This window comes from Beauveria bassiana (assembly GCF_000280675.1).
Source record: "Beauveria bassiana ARSEF 2860 unplaced genomic scaffold BBA_S00016, whole genome shotgun sequence".
Lineage (NCBI taxonomy): Eukaryota > Fungi > Ascomycota > Sordariomycetes > Hypocreales > Cordycipitaceae > Beauveria > Beauveria bassiana.
In genome coordinates, this window is record NW_007930851.1 from 191983 (window position 1) to 219237 (window position 27255).

At 52.3% G+C, this 27255-nt stretch overlaps 8 protein-coding genes across 8 annotated transcripts; 4 read left to right on the forward strand and 4 right to left on the reverse strand.

Moving 5' to 3' along the window:
- Positions 1-640: 640 nt before the first annotated feature.
- BBA_05866 (SRP40 domain-containing protein) lies at positions 641-1858 on the forward strand (the record flags this gene model as incomplete). Its single annotated transcript, XM_008600963.1, has 1 exon — positions 641-1858. The coding sequence occupies one exon, from the start codon at positions 641-643 to the stop codon at positions 1856-1858; it is 1218 nt and encodes a 405-aa protein (XP_008599185.1).
- Positions 1859-2337: 479 nt separating this feature from the next.
- BBA_05867 (adenosine/AMP deaminase) lies at positions 2338-4365 on the reverse strand (the record flags this gene model as incomplete). The annotated part of the gene is made up of 4 exons (XM_008600964.1): positions 2338-2536; positions 2633-3023; positions 3100-3479; positions 3545-4365. The coding sequence occupies 4 exons, from the start codon at positions 4363-4365 to the stop codon at positions 2338-2340; spliced, it is 1791 nt and encodes a 596-aa protein (XP_008599186.1).
- A 1235-nt stretch (positions 4366-5600) lies between these two features.
- Positions 5601-7466, reverse strand: BBA_05868 (serine racemase; the record flags this gene model as incomplete). The annotated part of the gene is made up of 4 exons (XM_008600965.1): positions 5601-5807; positions 6151-6365; positions 6408-7148; positions 7208-7466. The coding sequence occupies 4 exons, from the start codon at positions 7464-7466 to the stop codon at positions 5601-5603; spliced, it is 1422 nt and encodes a 473-aa protein (XP_008599187.1).
- A 755-nt stretch (positions 7467-8221) lies between these two features.
- On the reverse strand, positions 8222-14231 carry BBA_05869 (GPI mannosyltransferase; the record flags this gene model as incomplete). The annotated part of the gene is made up of 3 exons (XM_008600966.1): positions 8222-8284; positions 8342-13688; positions 13768-14231. 3 exons carry the CDS (start codon positions 14229-14231, stop codon positions 8222-8224), a joined length of 5874 nt encoding a protein of 1957 aa, XP_008599188.1.
- A 1581-nt stretch (positions 14232-15812) lies between these two features.
- Positions 15813-17372, reverse strand: BBA_05870 (uncharacterized protein; the record flags this gene model as incomplete). The annotated part of the gene is made up of 1 exon (XM_008600967.1): positions 15813-17372. The coding sequence occupies one exon, from the start codon at positions 17370-17372 to the stop codon at positions 15813-15815; it is 1560 nt and encodes a 519-aa protein (XP_008599189.1).
- Positions 17373-20407: 3035 nt separating this feature from the next.
- Positions 20408-21558, forward strand: BBA_05871 (uncharacterized protein; the record flags this gene model as incomplete). The annotated part of the gene is made up of 2 exons (XM_008600968.1): positions 20408-20638; positions 20701-21558. The coding sequence occupies 2 exons, from the start codon at positions 20408-20410 to the stop codon at positions 21556-21558; spliced, it is 1089 nt and encodes a 362-aa protein (XP_008599190.1).
- Positions 21559-23149: 1591 nt separating this feature from the next.
- On the forward strand, positions 23150-24786 carry BBA_05872 (BZIP family transcription factor; the record flags this gene model as incomplete). Its single annotated transcript, XM_008600969.1, has 3 exons — positions 23150-23365; positions 23418-24636; positions 24692-24786. The coding sequence occupies 3 exons, from the start codon at positions 23150-23152 to the stop codon at positions 24784-24786; spliced, it is 1530 nt and encodes a 509-aa protein (XP_008599191.1).
- A 760-nt stretch (positions 24787-25546) lies between these two features.
- Positions 25547-27064, forward strand: BBA_05873 (asparaginase-like protein; the record flags this gene model as incomplete). Its single annotated transcript, XM_008600970.1, has 2 exons — positions 25547-25681; positions 25757-27064. The coding sequence occupies 2 exons, from the start codon at positions 25547-25549 to the stop codon at positions 27062-27064; spliced, it is 1443 nt and encodes a 480-aa protein (XP_008599192.1).
- Between the last annotated feature and the right edge of the window lie 191 nt (positions 27065-27255).

Below are 27255 nucleotides of genomic sequence, written 5' to 3' on the forward strand. Positions count from 1 at the left end.
GGACTGACTGGGGCAGGCTGGAGCTTCGTATTCGAATGCTGCCCAACGTCGGGGTCAGAAAGGAAGGGATGAAACAGCAGCGAGGGTTGACATGTACGGAAACGGATTGCTGATGCGAAAAAAAGACATGACCGTTTGCTCTCGTTGGGACAGTGGAGCGAAGCGCGTTGCTGCAGGTTGTGAGCGTGCGGCGCCTTACAGCTTGTCTCAGTGAACATCTAGTGAAGCTATGCAAATCATGGCACCGTCGCCTCGTTTCTTGTTGGCCAAAAGGTCTTGATTTAATATAAACAATTCAAAAACGTAAATTGTCAGACGCTGCTACGCAAATTTACTGTCGCTGTTGAAACTCCCGTTGCAGTGTCTTCAGCCGCTGAAGCTCACTGTGCTTCTTCCCTGTCCGGTGCCTCCTCGATAGAAATCGATAAGAGAACATCGGCCCCACATCCAATCGGCGGTCACGGATTCTTTTTTTTTTTTTCTGCCACTCGCCGCCTTTTCTTTCTCTTTCCTAGTTCGGAACTTTTTTGATCCTCCCGGTGCCCCTGCTCTCTGTTTTCTTTCTCTCGCCTTGCTTTTTTGAATGATTCATACTCAGACTTTCCTCGAGACTTTGCTCACTGATCTATTCTACACTCACATGTCCGCGCCGCCAGCTTGGCTCTTCTCTAACAACTCCGACGCCGTCGCCGCCGCGACACCTACCGCCGCCGATCCCAAAACGACGCCAGACCGCCCCTCCACCAGAACGATGGGAAAGAAGGGTGGCAGCACTGCCGTCGCCGCGCCCGCGGCCCCGGCTTTGCTGATGGACATTGTGGAAAGGTTTCTCAAGGATCATGCCTTCACCGACGCGCACAAGGCGTTTCGTGCGCAGCGCAAAGAAAAGGGCCTGGTCACCAAGGACAAGGACATCGTCGTCGCTGGACCGACTCTTGACGAGGTCTTTGCGTGGTGGCAGAGGGCTGCGGCCAAGATCGATGAGGACAGTGCAGACAGTTCGGATAGCTCGGAAAGCAGCGACAGCTCCGATGACGACGAAAACGATAGCAGCGACGAGGAAGAGGTGACCAAGAAGCAAGAGGTGACCAAGTCACTGAAGCGCAAGGCTCCAGAGAGTGACAGTGACTCTTCGGAAGAGGATTCGGATTCTGATCTGAGTGACAGCTCGGATGACGAGGAAGAAGACAAGGAGGAGAAGCCTCAGGCCAAGAAGCAAAAAACAACGATAACCATCAAGCTGGGGGAGTCCGATAACAAGATGGACATCGACTCCGCCAGCGACAGCGACAGCGATTCATCCGACTTGGACTCCGATTCCGATTCCGACAGCGACTCTGACAGCGACTCTGACAGCGACTCTGACAGCGAATCTGACAGCGACAGCGACTCGTCATCCTCTGAAGTCGAAAAGGCTGCTGCTGTCTCCCTCCCCTCCAGCGACTCGTCCTCCGCCGACTCGTCCTCCGACTCCGATTTGTCGTCCTCCAGTTCCGAAGACGAAGCCAAACCACAGGCCAAAAAGGTCAAAAAGGAGAAGTCTACAAAGGACTCGTCCGACTCGTCCGTCACCCTCGACCGCGCCTCCCCCGTGGCCGAGCCCCCTCTGCCCCCCGCGCCAGTCGCCAAGCGCAAGCAAAACGAGCCCTTTTCCCGCATCCCCAAAAACATCAAGGTCGACGCGCGCTTCGCCTCCAACGAGTGGGTGCCCATGGACTACTCGCAGCGCGCGCACGAGGACCTCATCATCACAAAGGGCAAGGGCTTCACAAAGGCAAAGAATAAGATGAAGAAGGGCAGCTTCCGCGGAGGCGTCATTGACATTACCGAGAAAAAAGCCGTCTACTTTGAAGACTAGATTTTATATTTGAGGCGCGTTAATGCTGATTTCTGCATAAACTTTTGTATCTGGCTGTTTTGGCTTATGAAGGCGTCATGGGAGACGAAAAAAGTGGTGTTTTCTTTTGGTTGCACTTAGAGGTTAGATTTTTGTCCTCTACACATTTCATTGCTTTTATAGGGTTTATAATCTGCGTTTCCTCCAATTTACAAATGAAACTACAATCAAGCAGTTGTATATTACTCATTTTCCCCGTTACGAGTAAAGAAAAGTCTTGAATTAGAACTGGACTATGTTTGCCCCCACGCGCCGCTACACATCATTGAGAAATGATCATGATAGATTTACAAAAAGGCATAAATACGTTATTCAGGACTACCTTCCCCTCATGGCTCGTCCAGGACACGCCCAAGGCCCCAAATCAAGGTCAACGCTGAAATTAGCAGAACAACCTCCCAAGCAGTGCAAAGCCAACAAACACAGAACGACGTGGCTGGTTACTCGGAGCCATACGTTTTCACCACCCACTGCAGGAAGTCCTCCCACATGCGCTCCCACTGCTGCAGGACCGCTCCTCGCTCGTCGTCGCTGAGGCACGCATGCTCTATGCTCCAGAGCACGAGCTGCTTCCAGCCATACAGGCCCATGTCCGCCTTGCCAATGAGCACCTGGTAAAAGTCGTGTGAGAGCGACGATCTGCATTGCTTCACTTAGTACACTAGAACAGACCAAAAAAACGGAGAGAGAGAGAGTGTGGGGAGGGGGGGGGGGGGGGGCGGCAATTTGACGTACTTGAAGAGCGCGCCATTGTCCGAGCTCACGGCGCAATGCACATTGTTCGCCAGCAGCGAGTACAGGGCGTGGCCGCCGACGCGCGGCGTCAGCCCGAGAATCTCATTTGAGATGGGGCATAGTTCAACACAGACGCCCTGGGCGCGCATGCGCTGCATGACGAGCGGATGTCTGGGTAGCGCATAGCCGTGCCCGATGCGCCGCGCGCGCAGCAGCAGCGCATCGAGGAGGTTGCCATCAGCGGGCGCGCCCACATCGAGCGTCTCGCCGCAGTGGAACAAGAACGGTATCTCGACGTCCGCCTTGCGGCAATCCTCCTGAAACTCGAGCAGCTCGGCGACGAAATCTCGCAGCGGGCGTCCCTGCGCCTCCTCGCCGACGAGGTCAAAGCCTAGAAACGTAAGCAAGGATTAGCTATGGCTGTGAAGAAACAAGAAAGGGAGGGTATCAAGGGGAGGGTCGCGTACCGGCGATCCATTCGGGCCATTGCTTCTTAAACTCGAGACACTCTTTTAGTGCGTTCTTGATGGCGGATGGCTGCATCGAGCGAGGCGTGCAGTAGATGACCTTGATGCCGCCAAAGTACTGGCTCTGCTTCTCCATATCTTGCTGAAAGGCCTTGACTTCGTCTATAATGATATTCATGATGCCCTTGTTGTCAATGGGTCCCGTTCCGTCGTCGTGGTACAACTGGTTGGTGGTCATAAAGTTGGGCCGTATCTCGGCGTATTGAATGTTGTCGCGGACGAAATCCTCGAGGCACCGCCGTGTATACTCTCTGTACGCCTTTTCATAGTTGAAAAGGCCCTTCATCATTCTCGTGCGTCCATTGAACTTTTCCCAGGCGCTTTTCATCCAGCATGTTAGCGTTACTGCAAAGCTTCGATATTCGTTGCGACTTTCACCACTCACCCAGCTGCCGTCTGTAATGCTCCGTGAGCTTCATCCTCAGAAAAGACGAGTTTGGACAGCAGCCACTCTTGCGCATCAACTCCAGGACAATGGCGCGAAAATTGCTCTAGAAACGTCGTAAACTTCATCGTCTGCCGCGGCTGATACTGCGCACTGAACAAGTTGCCTGGCGCGGCATTCTCCTTGTCCACGCTCAGCAGGGAAAACTGAATCTCGCACTTGGAGTAGTTTTCGCGCCCATTGTCCTCTATCAACGGCAAATTACTCGTGATGAACATGCGCTCCGTTTCCTTGGCGATGCCCAGAAGCACGTCAGGCGGCAGGCACGCATTAAAATGGATATGCAAGTGCGCACCCTTGGGCATGTGGCGCGCCACATCGAAGAGACGCGTCTTTTGGATGAGGTCGACGTTGCTTAGAAAATGATCGCCCGCGAAGCGAGGATGCCTCTGCCCGCCATGGCCCGGCCTCGCCTCGGCGGCGTCGTAGACTTGCTCCTTGTCGAGCCGGCGCAGTCTGTGAAGAATACCGTCGACGGTCTTCTCGAGTGATGTTGCGCGCACACGGCAGCGGTGCTCAAAGCCAATGGACGCTTCGGCCTCGCAGAGCTGGCTGCGGTCTTCCATGTACCGGTCCACATCTGCCGGCAAGTCGGTCCTTGTCCTGACAGCGCTTGCAGACGACCGAGACGACCGTTGTCTCTTGAGAGGGGCACGAAACTGACTCATTTCATGCGTCGCTTCGAGTACTGCCTGTGCGGTTTGCTTGTCGTCAGTTGAGTCCTCATGCAGCTGTTGCAGCAATGAAGTGTCGAAAGTCATGTTTGCCTTTGGAAAAATTTGTCTTTGAAGGCGTTTGGCGAGCTTTTCGATTTTTATTTGGAAGCGACTCATGCCATTGTCTTGTGCCGTTCAGAGAAAAGGGTTTCAGAGGGCGGTACGGCTGTTATATGTACAACAAAGTGGTGAATGAGAGCGCCTGATGCGGAAGCGCTGTCATGTAGGTGGAGGGGTTGGTGCAACGACTTGTTGCATCATCGATGGAAGTAGAACAAAGATTATTTCAATACACAAGACATCGAGACTGTGCAAGGTGCTGAGCCATCCAAGAAATCTCTCAGTTATCTGCGAGAGGATATCGTGACTGATCTGCCATGCGTCGTTTGCCGCTCGTCAATGCGCTGGTAGGCCCGGCCGCCGCCCGGTTGTAATGCGCAGTTCCGGAGAGAGACAAATCAGGCTGCTTGAGGAAGCGGATGCAGAACTACGGTCAGAAAATGGCTGCGAAAGCTGTCGGCCTCGCAGGGTCTGAATTGAGAGCGAGATTGCTGGTCCGGTGTTGAGGTGTGGCAGTGGCAGTGACAGGCGATTGGCTCGGCGAGTCTTGAGTTGACAAGGACAAGGCGAAATCGTGGGCTGCATTCGACCAGATGAGCGCAATAGCGGCGGCCCTCTGATTTGGAGCGGTTGTGAGAAAGGTAGCGGCAGGGAAAACAAGTCATCGCCGCTTTTAGACCGCCCCAGCCTTCAGTTGCCCTTGTAGCACTGTGATGTTCGCTAGCGCGCGTTTGCTCGATGCAGCACAGGCTTCAATGACCACCTAGCTTAGATTATCTACTGATGTGAGCTTGTATCGCCAACTCTGATCACTAATCAAATGCTCTCATCATGATAAATTGCAATATATATATCAATATATTCGATTATAATGTAGTATAATGTTTTGCCGGGAAATGGGATGTATTGTAGACAGTTTGTGGGGGACTAGGTACACACCAAAAACTGCCTATCGAGGCTGTGTTGTGCACCAACTCGCCAATTTTCTGTACAACTTAACTAGTTAACTATGCACCAGCGCCACGGCTTCTGCCAAATCGCTTGCCCTGGGTATTAGAGCAGGAAAAAGTAGCTCCTGCACCGCCTCCGCAGTAATGCCACTTTGTACGTACGCCAACAACACCTTCCGGCCGGCTTGTGTAACCATCGCCTGGCCGTCACCACGCTGTCGTCTTGTAGTCTACAGTCATGGATGCCCAAGTGTACCTTGGGTCCTTTTTCTAAACACAATGACGTGCCAAAACACAACAGTACATCATCTCATTGATCAGAATCTTTATCGTGCCTCCATGCTTGTTGGTTCCTTTGTCACGGAAGAGAGCGTCAACAACACCCGTGGCAATCGTGCCAGTAGTCTGCTCGGTGTGGCCATCATTCTCTTCTGCTTCTGGTTCACCAGTGCGCGCCCAAGGCGGGGATTCTGGAATCTGTTGTACACCACAACAGCAGAAGAATGGGCGCTATTGATTGTCGGCCTGATGCACGTTTGTCGGCCGAGAGGTGGGACTAGGCGAAACAGCCTGATAGGTCATTAACAGCGCCCGTGCCATAGGGCGATAAACGAATAAACGAGCTGTTCTCTGTCAACAGCGACAACGCTGTCCATTGCCCACAGTCGTCGAATGCTAACCTCCAGCCCCTCGATGTATTTTTCGATCATGACCGGGTTTCACCGTCGAGGCATCGAGGCATCGATTCTCCGGTAAAAAAATGCTAAAGTCCTCGGATTGCTTCGAGATCAGTCGCAAACATGTACACTCCTTGTCTTACAAACCAATCTTTCCGTGGGTAGGCTATCAACCATCGCCATCGCGGATATAAAGTCATTAGCAGCGTAATAGCCAAGACGTGCTCACGGCCACCCTGGCCAATGAAAAAAACGCGAAACTTAACCTTGTTCTCCATAGTATAAGATGGCAGCGGCACCAGCTGTACGTGAGATTGCAAGCCCAACTCAAGGACGGAGCGACAACATGTGTTTCTATCTAGGCTACACTATACAATGATGTGTTACTGCTAGCTATTACCTCCTGTCAGGATCACCGCAATGTTCCACGTCTTCACCTCTTCCTGGGGCTCAAAGGCTCTCAAATCGGGGTGGTACAGCGCCGCTGCAAGCCCGACAGCAGCACTGGGTTCGATGGGACGCCCTAATATCTCTCGAAGCTCTCTCAAAGCATCTGATATCTGTCCTTCCGTGACTGGGAAGCATGCTTTTAAATAATCCGTGCTTTTCAACACTTGCCAGTTGGATTCCCACACCGACGTTCGCAAGCCGTCAGCGCACGTATATCCGACCATGTCGCGCTCGCACAGCTGCCCCTGCAGCAAACTAGCAGCCAAACGCGCGCCACCAACCAGCGGCTCAGCAGCAAAGACGGACGTGCTGCTGCCATTCAAGAGTAGTGCAGTGCCCGTAGTTAGACCTCCCCCTCCACAAGGAACAATGACGCCGTCTAAGCGCCCTTCTTCCAATCCCTCAATCTGGTGGGAAGCCTCCAGACTGGCTGTAGCTTGTCCAATCATCACATCGCGGTCAAATGACTCGATAAGCGTGTATCCGTGTTCTGTTGCCCTGGCGTGTGCTGTGGTCCGGCAGTCAATCATACTACTGCCATTGATGCGTATGGTTTGCGCGCCGTTGTCCTGGAGTTTCGATCTTTTTGACTCAAGGCTGCTTTGGTTTACCACGACATGAACGGGTATATCGTATCCTCTTTCATTCATCAGGTCCATTGCAGCTTTCGCGATGGCTACTCCGTGATTTCCTGTGTAGAGAATGTTAGTAAGGCTAGCCAATGGCTGTCTCTCTGTGTAGACCTCTAACCTGTACTGTATGTGATCAATCCCGCACGAAGCTGATTCTCGTTTAGCTTCAGCAGCTTGTTCATGGCCCCTCGGTACTTGAATGAGCCAGCGATTTGTTCGTTCTCGGTTTTAATGAACACATTGATCTTCTTTCGAAGGCCGACCCGGCTCGAAGCCAGATAAGAAAGGCGCGGTGAAAATACACACGAAGTCCTGCGAACGTATCCTTGAATGCGTGCCGATGCTTCAGCTACTTCAATCTTGAATAAATTAGCCATGTCGGGAAGAATAGTTAAAAATATTCATGTAAACACTTAGAGAGATGAAAAAAGTTAAAGATTGCTGGTTGTTACGAAGTGAAATGGGTGAGTCTTATATGCCAGGCTGGTATGGCGACGTAGCGACAGGGCTCAATGTATTTCATCGGACAGGTTGAATGTCCCCGAAACTCGCGCGACAAGCGCGCCCGCAAGCTCGCCAAGAACAGAGCACATTTTCCTGTTTGCTTCATGTATGCATGTATGTATGAATATTTATCGCGGGGAAATCCCTCATGAGGGCAAAGGGCGCCCGCCAGGGCGCTTCTATTTGCTTTATTGTTGCTTGGTTCCAGAGTTACCTGACCGGCATATAAAACAAACGCACCACGCCTCGTTTAAGGAAGTAAAGGGAGATATTTTAAGGAATTAAAGAGAGAGATTATAGGTAGCTAGTGGTAAAGTAATAAAATAATACAACTCTATTATTAAGTAAGAGATAATAGTTGTTAAATTGAAGTCTTACTACTAATTTATTTTTGTAGTTTAACTAGTAATTAAGTAGGTAATATATCAAATCACATATACTTATGCTTGTAGTCAAATGGTACCATACCCCTAGTAATACTCCTTTTTATTTATAACACTCATATATACATGCTGCCGACTTGGCAATTACTCAAACATAACCCGGAAGTCATTCATACCCAATGCCATGTTTTTGCCAAGAACTTGGGTTGGCCAGTCCGTGACAATTTATTTTATTTTGCTCTCGACTAAGCAAAATAGCTCTTCCACAAGACACCTTCCAGATCTTCCAATTGCTCAGGTGTAAAGTACTGCCACCATTCATTAGTCCACTAGTGCGCCAACGTATCATCGATGCTGTGACATACCTTTTGGTCCACAGTCCAGCTATCTTGTCGAGTCTTTTTGAACTCGCTTAGTATTCCCTTTGCTGCTTTACCCACCACACCAGGGTCGCCCGCGGCACGACGAGCCAAGGTTGCGAGAATCTCGGGCATCCACTTGGGCGGCGGTGTGGCATACGGGAAGGCTTCTATCAACGCGCCCAATCCAAGGACGGCTGCATGTCGGCGCGTGATCTGCTTCTGCACATCCACTGGTGTATCTGTTCCAGCTACTTTGGGGCCACGCTTTGGCATGGGGTTCTGCGCTAGCTCTCTCTCAAATCTGGCTGTGAGATGTTCAATCAATGGGTCCCGGACGCGCCGAGGCGAACAACGGATCATGCCCGCCAATGTTGAAGCTGCACACCCTCGCACTTCCAGCTGCGAGTCGCTGAGCATGTCCGAGACTGTGGTAAACAAAACATCTCGAAGGCTCTTCTCCGTCACGAAGATGCGCCGGAAGTAGACGACTTGCATATTGACAAGAGCTCGAAGGCGCTGATGCCAGCTGGCGGCATTACGCCCTATACGAACCAAACCTTTGATGAAGTCTGCATCTTCACCGTCTCTGAATGGAATGTTGGGCAAATGACGATACACATGGTACGCAGTGCGCATCAGCTCTGGATCCTCCTTGACGTCCATCATGTGAAGTAGCTCATCCATGAACGGCGTAGAAAAGAACGGCACAAGCTGGGTACATTCGTGCGATGATAAGGCGCAGTCCAGCCACATCAATACCGTCTTGCTACCCGCTGTATACGAAGACTGCGTCTGCTGGCCTGGCGCGCGCTCGTGCCTCCACTTCTCCAGCCGCGAAAAGACGTCTTTGATCACAGCACTGAACTCATCGTCGGGCTTGTAAGGTCGGATACCGATAGACGAGTCCGCCTTGTTTTCCTCAAGTAGCTTCTTGACACTCTCAAACGACTCATGGTATCTCGACTTGTAAATCACCGAGATTACTCGGCCCATCGACTCACGTACTGCCTTGTAAGGGTGATCCAGGTGTGCCAGAAAGTTGTCCAGGATAGGCTGTGTACCACGGAAATGCCACCCACCATCAGCAATGGCGAACTCGACCAGCTGAATTTTGGCAGATTCCTTGAACGCAGCATTAGAGCTCATGTCTAGGCGGAAGCCACGCAGCGCATCCACTAGCTCATGAGAGCGACGAGGGTCCTTGCAGTCTAGAATGAAGTGCAAGCATGTCATCCAATACGTCAGGTTGTCGGGAGTAAGCCCGTCGGCAAATATCTCCAGAATCTTGGGTGCTGCAAACTCCCACACTCTGTTTCGGATCGCTGGCGGGTCATCGCTGGATCCGGCCAACAATGCCCCGAGAATTTCTGAAGTCGCGCGATGTTGGTGTTTGTCGCTGCCGTCACCATACACTTCGACCATGAGCTCCTTGATTTCCTCCAAATTGACAGCCGTGGATTCGTAATGCATCAAGTCAAACACATGCATCAGCAGATAAACGCTGCTCATCCGAAATCTGTCTGCTGAGCTGTCTCGTGGCTCTTGTTTCAAATAATCAAAACACTGACGGAACCAGTCCTTGTTTAAAATCTTTCCAATCTGAGAACGTACAGCGCGTTCCTTGTCATCGTACGAATCAAATGGCATAGGCCTGGCTCGGAAGGCAGAGAAAGACTTGCCCCACACCAGCCAACCAGGGTGATCCGCATCCACCATGTATTCTGCATTGTTGGGGTCTTTGAAAGAGTCCAGAAACTTTCTGGTGTACTCAGCATCACCCTTCTTTACCTCGACAGTGATCTTATTGCGATCCTTGCTCTCCTTCTCGAGCAAGTAATTGCGGTAGTCATGCTCATACACAGCGCGCAAGTCGACGGCGGTAAAGATGGACGTGAAAGCGTTCAGATAGTAGCCTCTAAGGCTGGGGTGAGGGTCGTTTGTGCCGTTCGCAACCAAGGCAATGAATTCAGCTGGTGCAATTGTGTCGAATCGAAGACACAAGTTGGCTGCAAAGATGGCACATCTGGTTGCGACTTTCCAGTGTGCATCCTTGGCCTTTCTAGTGAGTTCCAGGCCCAGGGCTGCTTTTGACTTTTCCACTCTCTTGCGACGTTGAAGAATGAACTGGTGTCGCGAGTCAATCGCGGATGTCGAGTCTTCTTTGGGACGGATAGTGTCAACAACGTCCTCGTCTACAATAATAGCTCGCTCAAATGGCTTGCCAAATTCGATTAGCGAATAGAGCGCAGAGGATCCCAGGCTCTGAATGGACGGCTTGTCGATGCGCGCGGTTTCAATGTATAGTCTCATCGCCTCTGGAGCAAACCTCCAGTCTTTTAACAACGTCTTCAGAAGCGATGTAAAGAAAAGCGAGTACATGCCGCCTTTGATACGATCATGATCGTTTTCTTGGAGTGCTTTCTTGAGTCCCTGCAGAAGCGGCGGAATTACAAGTGGCTTGCCGCCTACAAGAGCCTTGAGCGATGAATCTTGAGCGTTCTGAGCGACACGGCGAACGTCGGCATAAGAAGACAGGCAGGATTGTGTCAGATCAAGAAGAAGCTGCTTGTCTAGTTCACTCTTTTGCCTGGAAGACGCGTTATGCTTCAGACGTAAGAGCAAGTAGGCTTCTGCTCTCTTGATGAGAAGAGGGCGTGGATAAACCTTTCTCAGTCCCTTGACCTTGAAGGCTGCAATGTCGGCCTTGTAAAGCCGCAAGTGACGCTCGAGAGGGTGTGCAGAGCGTTCAATACCGACGTCTGTGATCCATGTTCGGTACGCGGAGCAAAGCGCAGTGAAGCAATTCACATCGTCCTCTTGATGCTCAACCAAAAAGGCATGTGCCTTTGTCAACAGCTGACCGAGTTCCTCGCGCAGAAGGTGCGTCCGCTCGTAAGCCGGATCATCTCGCTTGAGGGGATAGCCTGCACGATAGCGAAATTGGGGTCTCAGCTCCTCATCATCGGCGACCTCGGCAAGAGGATCATCGTCATCAACCATCATCTCATCTTTGTCAGCGTCAACAACGGAATCATCCTCGATCTCGTCAACTGCAACTCCAGACGCGCGCTTTGGATCAAACATGACAGACATTCCTGACGTCACCAGACGAATCTGCTGCATCAGCCGTGAGACTTCATCGGACCACTCCTTATTCTTGCCTTTACGGCTGACGGGAGGGTTATCACTAAGAAGGAGGGCCAGTTGTTTGGAGATGGATTTGGTCTGGGCTGCGAATAACTCCACGGCAAACTCAGCCTCGGGCGGCGATGGTTGATGCCACTTGATAGTCAAATCAGAGGGCGCCGTTGTCTTCCCCCAGTCACAGATATCCAGACCCCTCTTGAAAACCTCTGGCTCGTACAGGGCATGGTCAATGGGATAGGTGTGAGTTAGATTCAGGAGTAGGTGGTGGATGTAGTTGGACACCAAAATAGTTGGCAGGCCACGACACTTTTCTTGCATGTAGCCAGCAATTCCGAGAAGTTCATCCTTGTGGCTGAGAACCTCTCGTCCGACGTGGACAACTACCATGGCCAACATGGTGACGTGCCATACTAGGGCTCTGTCGCGGGGCAGGTAATCGGTGCCCGATGTTCGATCAGATGCAGCATGGTTGTGATCAATCTCGTTGCGGATATTGACAACAAGCATGGGAACGAAGATCTTTAGCGTCTTTTCCGGGTTCACTTTGCAGAGTGCATTGAGAATCCAAGCCATGGCATCTCGCGCCTGGTGAACAACATGCGACGACACAAACGTTGCGAGCCTTTCAACGACCATATCAAACAAGTCCGGCGATAATGACGCAAACAAGGGCGATAGCGCAGCCGGAAGCGCGTTAATAACATTGTCTTCAGGGGTCCCACCACGAACCTGATTCGCATCGGGCAGGTTCTCGAGCAAAGTAAACACCTTCCCAAGCAGAGTCATGACGAACTCGCCAAAGCCTGCAGTTGATGATCGCAGAATATTGGCCTCATCCTCGTCTGTAAGTTCTGCGTCGTAGTCGATGACAACGTTCTGGCCATCTCGTTCCATGCGATCCATTTCGGCCTGAACCCATTGCATAGCCAGACTAGTATCGTGAACAGCACTATCTTCTTTAACCATTGAAGCAAAGGGAATACTGTAGGCGACGCTCTGGATAAAGTTGAGCGTGTACTGTGTCTTGCTCAGATCGTTGGCATCGATGCCAGGGAGAGCCAGCGCCAGGAGAGCAGTCATGTGGCATCGATAGCCTTTGAGCTTGGACATGATATTGGCAATCATTTGTAAGCTATTCAGGCTCGAGGTTGTTCGGTGAACTTCAACCAAGCCTTGAAGACTAGGATAAAACCTTTGCAATGCACCAGGTAGAACAAGATCGGGTTCCAGGTAAGCTAGCCCTTGCAGCGCATTATAGTAGCAATGGGATACCCGACTGCTCTTGGAGAAAAGACCCATGAATGTTACTTCCTTGAGCGATTCGACGAACCGCCTTTTCAATTCCCCGTCAATCTTGCGCTCTTGCGGTATTTCGAGCTCGCCGCTCTGCTCTCGATTCCAGCGAGAAACAAACGCATCTGTCAGAAAGAGCGTCAATTGGCCAAGAAGAGACGTCCATGCGCCTTGATTAGACGGGTGAAAGAATGTGTCGATTGACTCCATTAGGCCCTCGAGTGTTGACATGACGGAGTCCTTTTCACCCGAGCAGGCCGGCGACAGCGAGCTGACAATCAAACGCGCCATCATGTATGCAATTGGATACTTTTTCTTGTCCTTTTCCATGTACATGCCGGCACCAGACAGATAATCGAGCGGCGAGTAGGGGGAGTTGGACTGGCCAACGGGGATCTGTGTCAGTCGCAAAATGGTTGTGAAGATGAGATCAGATTGCGCCTTGGTGAAGATGCCATGTTCGCCAAAAGGAACGTGAGCAGCATGCAAGTGATCTCGCGCCAGCCTCGAAAACATGTCGATGAAGAAGATGTCGACCACTTTTGAGCGGTTCATGATAGACCACAAATGAAAGAGGGTAGGAAAGAAGGCGTCGGGCTGCGCAGCGAGGGCAGTTGGGGGTGCCGGATGACTAGGTAGCAGCGTGTTGAGCACTCCAGTGACAATGAAAGCATTTGGTAACTCGTGCACGCTGAAGAATGGCAGGAATTCTTGCAGCATCTCTGGACGCTCCTTTGGGTCAAAGTATGTGTGAACATGGGTGCAAAGCTTTAGAAGCTGCTTTGATGATCGGCGGCGGCTGCTCTGATGAGAAGGAACCTCGGCGGGCAACACCCAAGTCTTGACCTCTTTCCAGAGCGGCCTCCAATCGAGTGTCAAGTCCTCACCCGGCTTCAGGTAGTGGTTTTTTCTGCCAACGGAAGAAGTACATTGTAAGCGAGTGGGAAAACTTTCGCGTACTGATCTGCGTGCTCGAGGGGGTTTCTTACCTTGTCAGCGTGACAACCATGCGCAAAAAACGGTCGGCCGCCGTGGAATCCAAGCCCGGGGCCAGTGCGAGAGAGTAATACAGCTTGGCGAGCTTTGCTCTGAGCTCGCGCGTCATTTCAAACTTTAGGTTGAGCCAGCCTTGAAGTTCCCTTGTCCAATGCAGGGCACCAGGGGAGAAGTCTTCGGCGCGGATGGCAATATAGAGCTGCTTGAGGATGTCTTGAAGTGCGACATCGCGCTGCTGCTCCTCCTCGACGAGGAAGGGCAACTGATTAAAGTATGCAAATGTGCGAGGGCGATATCTCTTCTTGTCATCCTCATCCGACTTGGAGCAGGGGATTCCGGGGGTGGTGGCTCGCGAGATGGGCTCGTAGGAGGCAAAATTGGCAAAGAGCTGCGATGCCGACGTGGCAGAGAGGGCGCCGAGCGTACCCTCGTGGTGAGGGCCTGGGTTCTCATCCATGACAGATGGAAAGGGCAGATTGCGAATAAATCGTATGAAGGTAGGAGATACTGTCAGCGGTCAGAGAGCGCTGCTGTATGACTGGTGGTTGATGACAGTTGCTGCCAAACGGCGTTGTTTGTCGCCGTGTGGCGGATCTAGAGCGTGCACTTGTCACCAGGGCCGTCGTTTGATGCAATTCTAGAAATGGTTGCAAAAAGCTGAAGTCGAAACGTGTAGTCCCATTGAAAGAGTATTCGAGGGGTCGGCGGTCGGATGATGGTTAGGCGGCAAAGGACGTCGTAACCGTACCTCGAGCGATGGAAATTCGGAGATGGTGTGGTAGCTGCGATGACGGCGGCGACTCGGTGCCTAATGAAATTCAGAGAAAGAGGTGCGCTGCTGCGTGCGACCGCGTGTGAATGGTCGAGCGAATAATCCGTCAGGGGCACAGGGTAACGCCGAGACGAAGATGGAACGGCGCGGACAGATTGAGATGATGTCGTTGCAGGACCTTTGAAGCGGAAGAGAAAGCTTTCTTCCTACTGGGGGTTTCGAGGTCAAGGGACAACGAGGCAAGCAAGATTGACTAAAAATAAATGGGAGCTTCGAACGCGGGAAGAGCTGCAGGGAAAACTAGCACCCAGCGAGATGGGGGGGAATACACTGGGATTGCCACTTGGATTGGAGATAATATGGGGGGGGGCAGAGCGCTGAACCGCTGGTTCAGTGGATCAACGTTGAAGCGGTTAGCCTTGTCACCTCCACTAGAAGTACCTTAGTTTTGCGAGGCAGCTTGTCGCTTCTTGCCTAGGTATGACGGATACCTAATGGCAAGCATGGTATCCGTAGGTAGGTAGGTACGTAGGTAATCGCCTTCTGTTTGTTTTCAATCATTGTAAATTTATAAATGTAGCAGTACAACATTTCAGTTGCTGACAAAACAATTTACTTCAGTCCCCTCTCTTGTGGAGAAGAATCAACCCATTTGCCTTTCCAGCGAGTCACTCATACCTAATACTTTACCAGTCGTGCCAGTCACCAGTGCCAACAAGGTTATACAGCTCCGCACGCTCAACTTGCCCGGCACCGGCCTACATCACCATGTCAGCTGGCTAAAACTGGAATGTGTGACTTCAGACTATGACACCAATGACCGACATTTCAATTATTGAATTTAGGCTACTATCCCGTGTCGGCCGCAACGACATGGACGATCAGACTCTTGCGTCATATCTTGACTATCCTTTCCTTCCATACACCCCAGGCTGCCAAGGGCCGCCTCAGCAAGACCCCGCTACCAAAATTCACAGGACACTCAACAATTACACTCCCAACTCCATACCCCGCGCGAAAAAAGACATCAGTGCAACTCGATGAAACGGCATCAAGACCAAAGCTTTCTACGTCACCTCGAATTACATCACACCAAATTCCCAAACACGTACTGGTCAATCATAAATCGTCTTTCATTCACCTCCTCAGTATAAACCTATCCTCGCCGTAATACAGGCCACGTGCGTGACGGGTATCTAAATGCTTCATGCTATGCTAGTAGTGTACATGTGTGTCTTTGTTGCTAGTTGATATTGTTTGCTATATTCACGTATGACGCTTTTGTGCGCTCCCCTCCCCGCCAAAACAATTACGCAGCCACGAGGCCAGCTTTGTTACGGTTCCTCGCCGAGGAACAGGTTTGTCCACGCTATCAGGCGTAGCCCGCCCATCATTCGAACCAGCGTGCAACGAATCTCGTCGCCGCTGTTCTTGCTGCTTTCTCATGAAGTGACTAGCCGCGGATAGTGTTCGAACTGGTGGCTGAGCATGAGACGAGGCACCTGTCGATTTCCTGCGCTGGTGATTCATGCCATCTTGAGGCTTGAACTCTCTCGAGCTCTCTCGTGAATCGGATACGGATCCTGCAACATGCTCGCTCTGCGGACTGCAGCAATGCGACATGGAACGAGCCATTTTCGGATTCGCCGTTGCGGGCCATCCGGCTTGTCGAAGGCTGATCCAAGTAGCTGAGACCATCATTAACATTTTGCTGTCTTCAGTCACCGTCTCAGTCTTTCTCTTCTCCGCAACGGCAGAAGCGGGCTGGTTTTGTTGCTCCTCCTGTGCAACGCTAACTCCGCTTCCGAACGACTTGGTCGGCGGATAACGACTGCTCGATGTGGACATTGTGTTGTAATTGTCATATATCTCTAGGGACGTAGAAGTGAGGACACCCATGATGGGATGTCGACGGGCAGCAGGGTCCAAGATGCTAAAGGTCCACTTGTCCTGCATGAGTTGCGTTTGCCCGGTATTGCAAGCGTCCATACTATTTGTCCGCAAAGGCGTCGAGCGGCGAACCCATCTTCCTCTCATGGGAGAAGCAGAGCCATCGGCATTCTTCATTTCGTATGATCCATTGGAGTTAGCCCCAATGTCCCATGTAGAGCCATCACGAAATGTCAGTTCAGCGTGATCCGTGCCTTCGTGAGGGTTTACAGATACGACTGCCAAAACGTCTCGTTCGCCCATGGCTTCTGTTGTATCGTCAATGCCTGAGACAGTCGGTGTTGATATATTGTAATTTTCGCTGCGCATTAACAACAAGTCGTTCTGTCCGAGGTTAGGCTTGGCCCGAAACATTCGGGGAAATCGTTTCGCCAGGACCGGTATGATGAAACTTCCTGCAATTTGACTAGACGGAACAATGTCGAATGCCGGGACAGCGCGCTTCTCGCCCACTTCTTGAAGCTGGAGAAGCAATTTGGGCCGGAACTGTACCAGGCGACGCTGTTTTGTTCGAAGGCCAGGGGCAGGATGCGCGAGCGCATATGTCGTCGATTTCCGGGGTATGCGTTGCTTGCGCTGGCGTCGGCTGGAGACATCGCTTTCCGCTGTCAATTCTGATCCAGCAATGGATTCCTCATCTTCGCTGTATAAAGGCGTTGATAAGTGAGTAACATGTAGCTCGTCTCGAAACCGAACAGAGTAGTCTCGGTGTCTTGCGCTCTCGGAAGCCGATCTAGCCTGTGCTGGTAGCGAGGTTGGGCGCCGTTTAGGAGTTAAAGAGCCATGTTCCTGAAGACTTTCCTGTCTTTCATGCGGCCCCGGGCTAGCAAAGGAGGCGGAAAACCTTTGAGTCTCGTCTGTAAGTGGTCGTTGCATTCTGGATCGAACAAATATTTGTTTTCTGGGTACTAATTCGGAAGATCGGCGCTGGCTAGTGTATTCGTGGCCATGGAGGCCAGCACCAGAGTGTAGAAACATGCGAGCCTGCGCTGCAGCTGCATGTAACTCCCAGATATACGGCTACACCGAATGATGGAAATTCATACGGGTAGCCTGAATGCTTATTGAACGAGGGTGCCCGTAGTATCTGGCGACGATAGGTGGGAAGGAATGCAGAGGTACGAGATAGGCCTGTTTTTGGTGTTCTCTCTTGAGGATGATAACGCGTTATAGGTGGCGAGAAAGAGGAGTGAGATTTCAAGAACGCGTGCTGGTTGATCTCGAGGTTGTATCTGTTTGAGCAGTGATCGCGTTCCAGATGTTAAAGGTAGGGTGAGACAGCGATGTCTCGGGGATACTCCTCGTAATCGGGATCAAGCGGGGTGCGCACTACTAAAGCAGCACAGCCAAGCTGATAAATTGATGGACTGATGACAGAGGAAAAGTAAACAGAAAAGCGAACGAAAACAAAACGAAAATTCCACGAAAATGTAAAGTTTCTGGGTCTGCTTGGTACTCCGTGCAAGTCAAGGCCGCCAAGACAGCATGGGGCTTGGCTGACTGGTTGACCGGGTCGGGTCAATCGCCAACGATGGCCAACGATGAGATGGCGCACCTCGGCAGGTATCAGTGGAGGTGGAAGGTACGAATGGTGTTGAGGGCAGATGGATGTTTAAGTTGTCCAGGAAGATACAAGAAGGAGAGCTTTGGGAAAGTTTGCAAATAGGAGCAAGTTTAGCGCAAACAAAAAGGGATGGCGAGGAGCTTGGGGCGTTCGTGGTTTATTCATAGATAGGTCAGCGGCCAAGAGGTCGGCCAAGGCGGACGAGGACCAGCCAAAGAAATAATAGTCAAATTAAAAAAAAAAAAAAGAATAAAACGGTCGGATAACACCTTTTGCCGAGTCATCAGACTGTCGGAGAAAGCTTTTCGGCAAAGGCTAGCGCTGAAGCGGGCCTAGTGACTGCTGGAGCTGGACCCTATAGCCCTTTAAGAGCTAGTCAGTTGGAGAGTAAAATAAACAAAATAAAAAGGCAAAAAAGAAGAGGAGGAAATTCCGCGCAAATATCCAATCAATCCAGGCTCTTGGATCCCTGTTGTGTTCCGGTAGAGCCGCGCCCGATCGGACTCATCAGTGGCGCGTGCGGCGTGAGACAGCCTCGGACGGGCAGTGAGTGGATTTTGTCCGCAACTTTTTTCACGCCATTGTAGTTTCTAGTGTATGTATGCATGAAAAAGTGCTAAATGATAAATACCGTCGGCACAGGACATTGGGTGAAAAACGGATACGATTCAGGTAGCCAATTTGTTCAAGCCATTCAGTCCATCAGCCATCAGCTATCCAGTCATCGTCAGCCAGCGTCAGCCATCATCAGCCATCCAGCCTCAGACCAGCCCTAGAAGACAGCCGCAAGACCAGTAAAACCTAAAAAAGCCTCCTGTCACCGACTGTTGCAGTTCTCTCTCTGAATCCACTCAACTTATTTTCCGCTCCTGGCATCCTTGTCCATACAATACTAATAATGGCAAGTTTGGAAAAAGTAGGATTTTTGCATCTTTTTCTCAAAATTCCGTAGTTGCACCATTTATTTCTCTCGTGGAATGACACTTAATCGTGTCTGCAATTTATCAACTTGTTAGCCAGGTCACAGCTTGTCGTATTCGCTCACAGGACTGTCTCAGCCCCGCGCCCACACCATTACAGGCATCCCCTTGAACCACAGTATATAGATTTGGGAATAGACTTGCGCCTGACGTCGGACTCGGCGTATTCGCTTTAAGACCACTCGTCCTGTCATAATGGCAGGCCGCTATGCTCGGCTGAATCTCAGTACAAAGCTACATTTTCTCTGACTTGGTACATACATTATTTTCTTACCAACTGCAAATCGCGCTCTCCATTATTTCAAGCAGTCGTCTTTTCCAGCCTTTTCCCGACATCGATTAGCCGATTCCTAATATGACTGCACGCGCCTTTTGAGACGTGGCCCCGGTCTTGCCGGTGATTTTCTCCACCAGGTTGAATTCGAGCTGTCATTTACCTTGCAGTATCAAGATGCCGCGTGACCACATTGTCCGAATCCCAGAAGTATGCACATTCCGCTAAAGAAGGCGCGCCGGGTCGCGCGCGTCGCCTTACCGCATAACAAGTTGCCCGCTATCCGTCCGCGTATACACAGCTGCAGATGCCAACACGCTAGCCACACTCAAAACCTGGCTTCCTGGCTAGAGAGCTCGGAGACTGATGATTCTCTCGCACCCGAGACGGACTCTGCATCCCACCGGCGTTGAATCTGCTCCATGGAGCGTCGGGGGTCGGGTGCAACTTGCAATCAATCTCCGCCGTTGACGACGGAGTTTTGCTTGAATGGAACAAAGACTTCCGGGCCATCCGATACAGTGGGTATGGCCGATGTTTAAGCTACTCGCCGCTCCCCAAAGCCCGTTATGCATATTTCGAGATGCCAGCTTAGATGATTTATCGCCCATAATTCTTCCTCGAACATTCTGACTGAACAAATAACGGCCAGGAGTCTGTCTCTCGCCTTACGTGCAGCTGCGAAACTGGCGTCTACTCAGTACTTCAGCTGCTCCCATAACACATCACTTGCTGTCCATATTCATGAGATCTGAAAGCTGCTCTTATTACTGCAGAGGTACCCAACTTTAGTATCATAAAAAGGCAGGTATAAAACGACTTTTCATAGAAAATCTAAATAATTTGTACATACACCCACACGTTTGGCAGCTGGCACTTTAGACAGACTGCAATTCCAAGGTGCGTGCATCTGTAGAGTGGGGCATCCATCAATCTTCCAATCTTCTGAGCTTGCACCACCTAAGTAACAATTTGAACAACCTCGATCGACAACCACGTTCGCACAATTACCTACTTGCTGGCCGGCAGGAAGCCCGCATACATGCATGGACCATATCAACTAGCCAACGGGGTGTTATAGCCGGACGCGAGCATGGCCCGGACACACTTCATCCCAGCACGCGACTCCCGACATCGCGCAGCTGTCCTCGCTTTGTATCGCGCGCTGGCCAAGACGGCAACAAAGATTCCCCTGCAAAACCATATCGGTGATGCTCTCACCTACTCTAGTTCTATACGTGCGGTACTGCGCCGCCGATTTGAAAAGAACTCGAGCGATACTAGCCCCAGGCTCGTTTTTGCCGCGTTGACAGCTGGCTACAAGGTGCGAGCGACGCAATACCCGGGCTTTGGTCTTTTGTTCATGCCACTGACTGAACAATGTAGTTCCTCTCATTTCTTCATAAGTCTCAAAATGCGAGCTCGGCCGAATATCGACAAATCGTTCAATACCTCTCCTCCAGGAAGGAGATCCCGACCCAGCAAGCCGGCGCGCCTGCGACTAAACAAGCCGAACGAAAAGAACCACTCTTGGTCAAAATATCTGGACCTGGTGAAGCCGCGAAATATACTTCAAACTTGTATCCTCGACCGCTGAATTCCTTGACTCGAACACGGCGCGTCCCCATGATGGCGACTACGGCTGAAGGTCTACCTTTTTTGCGCACATCATTCGTGCAGCCCCACGAAATGTCCCGCATGGTCGGGCGTAAGAATGCAATTTTCCAATCAAAGATTGCAAAAATCACCGAGATCCAGGACGAACTCTTACCAGACGCTGAAACGGAGGATGAGTGGGAGCGCATAGTCGCGCGACAGCTGCGCAAGGAGCGTCTGCCGCATGAGGAGAGACCGGACGTCGATGAGACCTACACGTGGAGTCTGCACCTTTCTCGATTATGGCTGGAGTGGAAGACTGAGTCGATATGGCAGGACTGGATTGCGCGAGGCGAGGCTTTGCAACACATCGTGGACACCGAGCAGAAACTTGCTGATGAAGAGGCTGGAAAGACTTGGAAGCCTGCATCAACGACTCCAGAGTACGCGAGGCCTCCGTCGGCGGGTAAAGTTTCCGCTCGCGAATTGATATCTCGAGTACCACCTACGCTCCCGGGTGAAAAAACTGGGATGGATGGCCACGACATCTTCTCAACTCCGGCTTGGGCTGCGCACGTCAGGTTGAAGTATAACTCGATGCGGGCGTGGGCTGTCCAACCGCGCGGCAGCAAAGCGCAGTCTGTGTGAAACTATTCATCTATAACGCATTATACCCTTTTCATCTCTAGAAGCTTAGAAACCCGTACGCGATTTCTCCGTATACCCCTCTACGATGCTGGTGACAGGAGCGAGAGACGTTGGCTGGACTGTGCGTGTTGGGGTCATCGCCGCCGGTAGTCTCACGTCTTGGTAATTATGTCACCTTGTATTTTTCTTTTCTGTCAGGCATCAATTCTCAACTCTCCAGTCATCTTGCCATTACCAACACAAACACGTCTGCCAGTTAATACGGTTGCCCCACTAATGATCTACCGAGCCTCTGAGACCTAAGGGACAGTGCTGTGAAGCACCACTAGCTGTCCATGCTCCAGAACCCAAAGCACAGATCGAATGTGTAATCGAATTGCCAGGCTGTTCCGTGGAATCTTCCGCTGAAAACGTAAATCCATAGACCTGGCATTCCGTGGCCTAACCAAGGCTGGATGGATCTCGATGTACATATTTCAATGGCTTATGCCATCCAGTGTCTCCGCAGTTTAGCGCGAACCGGCACCTCAGTTAGCGACGAGACTAACGTGGGGAGATGCCACCAATTACAATCCCTTGCAGATGGAGCCGTCATGAGCTCCTTTCCCTACATAGTACTCACCATCCCTACTGTACAGTTATTTTCCGTCCTTTTTTCTATCAATCGTCTCGGAAGCCATGTCCTTCCTGTAGAACATGCCGTCAAAATACACCGCCTCAATGGTTTGATAAGCTATCTTTACAGCTGCTTCCAGCGTGGTTCCACGGGCAGCGACGCTCAAAACTCGCCCGCCGCAAGTACGTAAGGTTTCGTCAACCAATGCAGTATCAGCATGTTATCGTCGTGACATTTCTGGGAGTCAAAGTGTGTTCGCACGGGACCCATACAGCATATACCCGTCGAGGGGAAGTCAACAAGGTAGTCAGACACTGCATCATGCCGCGCCGTCGCTGTGCTGAGGGCCCGCCTGAATCGACACGACATTTAGGAAGTCAGAGTATTGAATTTACAGGACAGTAGTGGCAGTCTCGATGGCGCATGAGCGCGGACTCAAATGTAGACGGTCGGCTTGGCCGCCGCTTTGTGTGGCTTGATGACATGCTGTGTATTGCGACCGAGGCGAGCCTGACGTGGGCGCTGGTCGCGCAGGATCGGTGAGAACGAGAGATCACTGGGCCAGGCCGCGCGGAAATCGGACTGCGACTTGTGACAGTCATCGGGGCATTCCGAGAGCGATAAAGTCAAGGCTTATTATACGGCGGTCGATAGGTAGTGCAGTTTGGCTCAAAGTTATTCTCAATTGGCCTGGGGCAGTGAGTGGCTGCTACTAAGAAATAAAATACATGAGTATTCATATACTGAGGGAATGTAGGTACCGAAGTGATGTGAGCCTAGTGGAAACAACCTTAGGAACGCATTTCAGCCGATTTACACTATCGACCGCCGTGAGGCTCCACCCACGAGTCGCCATCGGCATCAGCCGTGCATGAGCAAGTCTCGACAGAGAGCGGCCAAGACGACGTCTTTTTCGTCGTATCAATCACCCAGCATCACTCTGCCGGGACTTTCAGTGCATCTACCATCGCCGCCATGAAGACGGAACCGCCAGTGATCGAGTCGCCTCTCGGCAATGTCTATGCGACGGGGTTGGCTGGGCAGGCCGTCGTGGACGCCGTCAAGCCGGTGACAGGCAAGCGGAAGTCGTCTCCGAGCGTAGAGAAAATTGACGGGGAAACAGAAGAGCAGAGTCAGAAGCGCGTACGTGGACGGCCGCGATTAGACACCAAAGACGAGACTGCTGCCGATGTGAGTGCTTGATATGACGGCCTGTGGCCTATCACATCTAATATCGACATAGCGGCGGAGGACGCAAATTCGTCTTGCGCAAAGGGCTTATCGGCATCGAAAGGATAATGCCATTACCAGCCTGGAGGAAAAGGTCAAGGAGCTGGAAAAGAGCAATGCCGATATGAGCCGCGAGTTTCACAGATTTCACGATCTCGTACTGGCGCAGGGTCTCTTGGATGCATCATCAGAGGCTGCTAACCGATTCAGAGCCGTCACGGACAACTTTCTCCGGATCAATGGCCGGAACGTAGGGGAGACGGGCTACATTTCTCCAGAGGATGAACGCACAACAGTCATCGACGGCTTTCGAGGTCCACCAGAGGCCAGCTGCGGCTCATCAATTGGAACCCAGAGCTCCCCAAAATCTCAGCAAGACACCTCCGGACACACTCAGTTGGTTCCATCTCCGGGGAGTAGGACGGCAGTAGACTCAATGACTTCTTATGAGGTTATCGCGCAGGCTACGCCCGACAATGCGTCATTCCCGCTCTACACCGATATGGATGTCGTGCCCAATCTTGCTGGATATGCAGCCATGACTTCACCGTTTGCGACGCTGCCTCTGACGAGCTCTTTATCATACCATGAACACTCATTCGGCCGTCGACTGCAGAGGAGGACGACAGAGCGTGGTCTATTTTTGGCGTCGATGGCGAACCCGCCGCCTGAGCGATACGCCGCCGTCTTTGGCTTTTCACTGCTCTTTGAATCTCGAGAAACGATCGCGCGACGTCTATCACAGCAACTAGCCAACCTGGTCATGCCGTTCCAGGACCAGGCCAACCCACAAAAGGGTCCTCTTGAGGAAAAGATGGAGCAGCGCATCAGATTGACTTTTGGGTTCGAAAAGGAATTCTTGAATGCCGACGAGATCGAGCTCTATTTGCGCCAGCTTGGAATCAACATCCCGCAGCAGGTGGAGTTTGTTGATGCAGAGGTGGATGTAAACACTTTGACCGATACGATGCCTCCAGTTTTAACAGCTCATGGATCCTATTCATCCCAATCGTCCGGATTTGACAACCAGAATACACATGTTTCTGTTTCAATGCCGCTGAACATGACCGCCAACCACGTGCTACTTCAGCAAATGCCGATGCAGCCCAATAGCTCTGCTCAGGCTACTGGTTTGTTGCCTTACATTTGCGCACCTGGCATGGAAAATGCCTGGAGCGCGACTCCATGGCAAAAGCCAAAGTTGACTATCAGTGTGGGAGTCTTGGTCGAAGGTCAGTCTCATCCGGCGAAATTTATCGAGGTGGACTCTGCTAACAAGCGAATCAGAATTGGCCTCAAGGTCTGTTTGCATGGGCAAGCACCCAGGCGTTCGGGTCAAGGACGTCAACAACGCCATCAGGGTGGCTGCTGGCCTCGCATAAAGGCACTCTATGGCTCAATAACGACTTGACATGTTTCAATTACTATCACTTGACGGAAATTTTGTTCGGGGGCGCTGACGGAGTTTTACTATGGCGACTTGACAGTCTCAGCAAATCGATATCCGGCCGTCAATGGCCAAGAAGCAGGCGTTTGAAAATGAGTTTTCTTTTTTTTTCCTCTTTCAGCATAATAAATTTTTTGGGAAAGCTGGCGCTGCTCACAAGGGGTTTCTTCCCGCTGATCGTCACCGACAGTACATGGGTAAGGCCCTGGCAGGGCTCATTAGCCGCATGATGTTGTGGCTGGAGGCAAACGACTACAGTTGGCGCGATCCAATACATTACATGGCAATTCCTTGCATACTTACTTGTATGGAGCATATAGGGCCCAAATCTGAATGTTGATTATCCGTGCTTTCTTGATCGAAGGCTCTGCTTGCGCGTTTGACTTGCCCACCTACCTACCTAATTGCCTACACTACCTACTGATACCAGTAACTACGAATGGATAACTGTCAACCCCAGCTTGCTAGCCGCTACCGCCCCAACAAATTAGTGTGTGGGGGGGCTGGGGACATCCTGGTATCATATCAACGGCGCTTTACCTAATCTAATACATTCAGGGTACCGGAACCGAGGCATACGTGACCTTGCCTCTACCCCATACATGGCCGTCTCGGGCGTGCCAATCATATACAGCAGCATATAACTCTATGAATTTGCTTTGATAGAGTGAGTGCTCTGATACTCAGCAGCCGACATGTATTCCGAGAAGCACGGCTCGGGCGGCACCGTCACGCCTCGAATCGTTATCCACGGCGGCGCAGGCAACATTGTCCGGCATGGCTTCCCGGTCAACAAGTACGAACAGTACAGAACGGCACTTCTCAGGATTGTACGTTGACAGTGATCTATCTACGCACAAATATAACGGTAGTTCCGCTGACAACTAACCGACGCCGCGATACAGATCACAAGCACGCATGCGTACATGATGACCACCATCAGTGACCCCAAGGACAAAAACGGCCCCCGCTCCACACCGGGCCCGCGCCGGCCCTCGGCGCTCGAGGTGGCCACGCACGCCGTGGTGCAGCTCGAAGACAACCCGTTGTTCAACAGCGGCCACGGCGCCGTCTTCACGCGCGACGGCACCAACGAGCTCGAAGCCTCCGTCATGGTCTCCCGGGGCTTCAAGAAGCGCGGCGTCGGCGTCATGGGCCTGCGACACGTGCGCAACCCCGTGCTGCTCGCGCGCGCCATGCTCGAGCACGGCGAGCAGGACCTTGGCGGGGGCGGCATCGGGCGGCACGAGTCACAGCCGCCGGCTCTTGTCGGCAGCAGCAGCCTGGACGCGCCGTCAGCGCAGGGCCACACGCAGCTCTACGGCGAGGCGGCTGAGCAGCTCGCGCGTGGGTACGGCTGCGCCATGGTCGAGCCGAGCTACTTCTTCACGCGGCAGCGCTGGGACGAGCACGTGCGCGCACTGGAAAAGGAGCGCGAGGGGAGGGCGGCGAGCTGTACGTGGGCGGCGGACGAGTATCTCCCGCAGGGCACGTGCGGCGCCGTCGCCATGGACGAGCACGGCGTTGTGTGCGCGGCGACGAGCACCGGCGGCATGACTAACAAGCTGACGGGCCGCGTCGGCGACACGCCCGTCCCCGGCGCGGGGTTCTGGGCCGAGGAGTGGACGGAGACGGGCGACCCCACAGGTACAACGACGACGACGACGACGGCATGGGACAGGCTGGTGCGCTCCGCACGCGCACCGATCGAGTTGACCGGCTCTCTGCGGAGCTTTCTCGCCGACTGCATGCCGACACCGTTTCTGTACACACCCGTTCCTGTCGGCGGCGGCGGCGGCGGCGGCGGTGGCACGCTGACGACGACGCGATGCCTGGCCGCATCGGGCACCGGCAACGGCGACTCCTTCCTGCGCGTCAACGCCGTGCGCACCGTCGCGGCCATGGCCCGGTGGAAGCCCGAGACGGGTGCAGCGGCGCTGCGCGCAGTCGTCGGGCCCGGGGGTGAGCTGCAGCGCAGCGCGGGCGACCGCTGGGGCGTCACGGGCGAAGGCGAGGGCGGCATGATTGGCATCGAAGGCGTGGTGACGCGCGACGAGCGAGGCGTGGTGGTGGAGGCTCGCGGCGAGATTCTCATGAGTTACAACGCCGGCGGCATGTATCGTGCGTGGATCGATGATGAGGGAAAGCCGGCGATGAGTGTATGGTCAAACACGACGTATGATGAGATGCCCGAGGGCGACCATTTTGAATGAGGTGAATGGATCTGTTGCCGACGGGGACTATGGGCATTATGGACTCTCTGGCGGATACCATGGCTCTTTTAAGCAATATCCTAGATCATCTGATAAACGGCAAAGTTTCATGTTGCTTAGCTCAACTTGAACCCTTCGTGACAAGTCGTGGGTTGACAACTTTTCGAGTGGAGCGCTGAGGTCCTCTCAAT